This window comes from Octodon degus, unplaced genomic scaffold (genome assembly GCF_000260255.1).
Source record: "Octodon degus isolate 3935 unplaced genomic scaffold, OctDeg1.0 scaffold00018, whole genome shotgun sequence".
Lineage (NCBI taxonomy): Eukaryota > Metazoa > Chordata > Mammalia > Rodentia > Octodontidae > Octodon > Octodon degus.
Window position 1 is genome coordinate 13,623,232 of NW_004524594.1, and position 3,598 is coordinate 13,626,829.

Genomic DNA, 3,598 nt, shown 5'->3' on the forward strand with positions numbered 1-3,598 from the left:
AATAAAACTTGTACCAAATTCTTTCTTTTGGTGATTTATGTCAGAAGATACTAACTTAAGCCTTTCTGTGACTGGTGAATTAAATTACCATTCATTACCATCCAATTTAAATATAGTGCTAGTTAGCAGAGCTGCCAAAAGAGTAAGAGGCTCTTCTAACATTTATGGTAATTAGTGAATTTTTCATATTATGGATGGAATAAAAGGATAGTTCTCATGTGTTCTGCTTTAAAAGTCTTCCATTTTTTCCAAAGTTATACATTATTAGTTCTTTTTCTACTGTCATATTAATTTTAAACTCCCCCTTTCCTCTTGAGGAAGTCCTTTTAAGATGTCCCAGAGAGGGCTGGGGAGATAGCTGAGTGGTCTAAGCATCTGCCTGGAAAATGCAAGCACCTGGGCTTGATCCCTGGTATTACATGCTGTACTGGCCCCAGAACACTGGGCACATTGTGCTGGCCACCAAAACTGGGCATGGTAGCAAGGCCTTACTTGGGCCAACTTTTAAAATAAAACAGAAATTACTGTTTTCTCACAGTTATTGTACACTATAACTGATTTAAATGTACTAAGAAACAAAATTTTGTGTTTTAATGCTCACTTAAAATGTTGGAAGACAACTTAAATATACTCCAGCTTAGCATTTAGGTCAGTTACTTCGGAAGGGTTTGGTATTTTAACTATAGATTTTCAGTGAACCAAGCAACTTTTTTGGTCTCTCTTCATTTTTATTTCTTCTTGTATTTTTCTCTAGAAGTTCAAAGTGTTATAGAAGTGAAAAACAAGACTGATAGAAACTTTTCTGGCTAGAACACATATGGCTTTATACACATAAAAATGTAATAATGTTGCTATTAACCCTGATACAATGCATCCTTATTTACTATCATCTAGAATAAACTTCTATGCTGTTAAGTTGTTCAAGTATATCTTAGAGAAGTGCTTAGGAAAAAGAGGCCTCACGAATTCACCAGCATATCTTTGAAGACCACTTATACCTTTAACACAATCAAGGTAGAATTCTATCAATGATGTGATTCTATAATATATTCTCAAACATTCTAAAATGCTCCAAATATATAATTTGATTTACATCTAGTTTAATAAACCTTTTGTACAGCACCAGAGGTTAAAAAGGGATCTAACCAAATGTTTTCTTTATTAATTACAGCTTATCATTTATTTCTACACAACAAACCAAACTGAAAATGAAGGCAACTTGAGTCAATGCTTTTACTTTAAATAAATAAACAGTTTGTCCACTTTATATTCAAATATTCAACTGTTTTACTATACCGTGGCAACAACCATTCAATGCACAGCACATCTTTGAGAACTAAGCAAGTCGGACAGGGTTTTCTAGGTTTGCTTTGAAACTCTCCAGAAACCTGGTAGCCAGCTGGTCATCAACCACTCGGCTGTCACTTGACATCGTGACTGTAATGAGCTGGCGCTGCTGCAGTCTGGGGTTTCCCTCTTCGTCCTCAGTGAGTTTCAGCACAGGGCGGAATCTCCCAACAGCCAAGATGCAGGCCTGAGGAGGGTTGATCACTGCAGTGAATTCGTCAATGCCAAACATCCCCAAGTTGGAAATACTGGAGGGAAAAAACAGCTCTGAACACGGCATGTCTTTGATCAAAGTATGCTTTTCCTGAAGCATACTTCTACTTTACTAAAGATGCTGCTGTGCTACAAAACCTTCTACCAAGTTATTAAAGACTAAAGAATATGTATAAACACACATACTAATACCTCTACTCTCAAACATTCAATATTGAACTGGGGGTCCTAGGCAGTGAGATGTCAAGAAAAAGAAACATAAAGTATCACAAACTAGCAAAAAGAAAATCGCTACTGTTCGCAGATGAACTAGTTATGTGCATGGCAAACCTAAGACTGTACAGATAAACTAATTAGGTTACTGTGTGAACTTAAGTCACTGGACAAAAGGTCAATACAGTTTTATCTACACCATAACTTGTTTAAATTTGATTTATTTTTTTGGTGGAACTGGGGATTGAATTCAGGCCCTTGAGCTTGTAAGGGAAGCGCTTAGTCCACTGAGCCATCGCCCCGGCTCCTCAGAAGCTATTAAAATTAGCAATGAAATTTAAAAGCAATATCATTTATAATAGTATCAAAAAACAAATAAAAATGAATAAATTTAATGAAAATATATGCCCTCTACATAAAAAATTACAAAATATAACCAAAAGCAATCAAAGGACTCAGTAAGATTCAATACTGTACAAGGTAAATTTTCCCCAAATCAGTCAAATGACTTAATGCAAATCAATCAGAATCCCTGCAAGAGTATAGTGCGGGTATGTATGTAAAAGAACAAATTAATTCTAAATTTAATTTGGTGTGTTCAACATGAAGACGTAGGAAAGACTATCTTCTTAAACAAGGCTGCAAGATTTTTCTGACCAGGTATCAAGTGATGGCTTGTTGTTAACTGAACAGGGGAAGAAGGACACAGATACAGACTCAGACACACAGGGGCATCTTCTCAAGACTGCTGAGGAGAAATCTTTTCAATATGCAGTATGTCAATATCCATATGGGGGTCCCTTCTACTTTACATCATATAAAAATCCAACTTCAGCCCCACTGTGACCTACACATAAAATAGAATTTATAATGTTTTCTGAAGACCAAAATACCTTCATGACTACTGAATAGGCAAAAATACTCAATAGAAAATGTTATGCCAACTATAAAGGAAAACAATAACAGGAATTTATTAAAATTCAGAACTTTCGTTCATTTAAAAAAAAAAAACAACAACACCTCAGAGTCAATGGAAAACCACAGGGTATACAAGGTGTCTGAAATAATAGCCATCCTGTCGTGGTTTATACCTGGATGTCCCTGAAGCCTCACATACTCAGAGGTGGTGGCTTGTGGAAGGTGAAGGTATTGGGAGTAGTGGTGGGCACAGGAGTACTGCTGGCTTGGTGCTGGGAGGCTGGGCCTGGTTGGGAAAGGCCACACTGTGGGTGTGACCTGCCTACTGGCTCCTCCTCTTGGTCATCTTAGATGCCACCAAGTGAGCAGCTCTCTTCTTCCCAGGTCCTTCCACCATGCCACTGACTTTGCAAGGCCTGAATCTTCTAAAACACGAGCCAAAATAAACCTCACCTCCTAAATTGTGGGTGTTGGGCGTGGGTTATGGTGTCCTAGCAACGAAAGTGATTAAGACACCTGCAAAGGTGGGTGCTTCTGGAAATAACAGAATCTACAAACCATTTTTAAAAACGGATGCAAGACTTCAATGGGTACTTTATCTGACAAGCTACCAGACACCCAACGGCTGGTAAATGAAAAGTTACTCATCACTGTTAATCTGCATTTCCCTGAGCACAGCGAAAATACATAGTCCAAGAATTGTTACAATTGAAAACCTAATATTAAAATGTTGGCAAGAATAAGGCGCTCTAAGGACCAGCCAAATAGCTCAGTGGATTAAAGTGAGTGCTTATGCAGACGCTGGGACCAGGGTTTGGATCCCTGGGCATGCTGCACCGGCCCCGCCCCCAGGACACACTGAGTCAGCAAATTCTACTTTTAGCTCTACATACAAAATTATATGATA

The 3,598-nt window shown here is 38.0% G+C and overlaps 1 protein-coding gene across 1 annotated transcript in view; it reads right to left on the reverse strand.

Annotated features, from left to right (window-relative positions):
• Positions 1-1,219: 1,219 nt before the first annotated feature.
• Pdhx (pyruvate dehydrogenase complex component X) overlaps positions 1,220-3,598 on the reverse strand; it is a 76,002-nt gene continuing 73,623 nt past the window's right edge. The window contains exon 11 of the mRNA XM_004627049.2: positions 1,220-1,595. Within this exon, the coding sequence (XP_004627106.1) occupies positions 1,337-1,595 (259 nt within the window). The 3' untranslated portion in view covers positions 1,220-1,336. The remainder of the gene's footprint in view (positions 1,596-3,598) is intronic.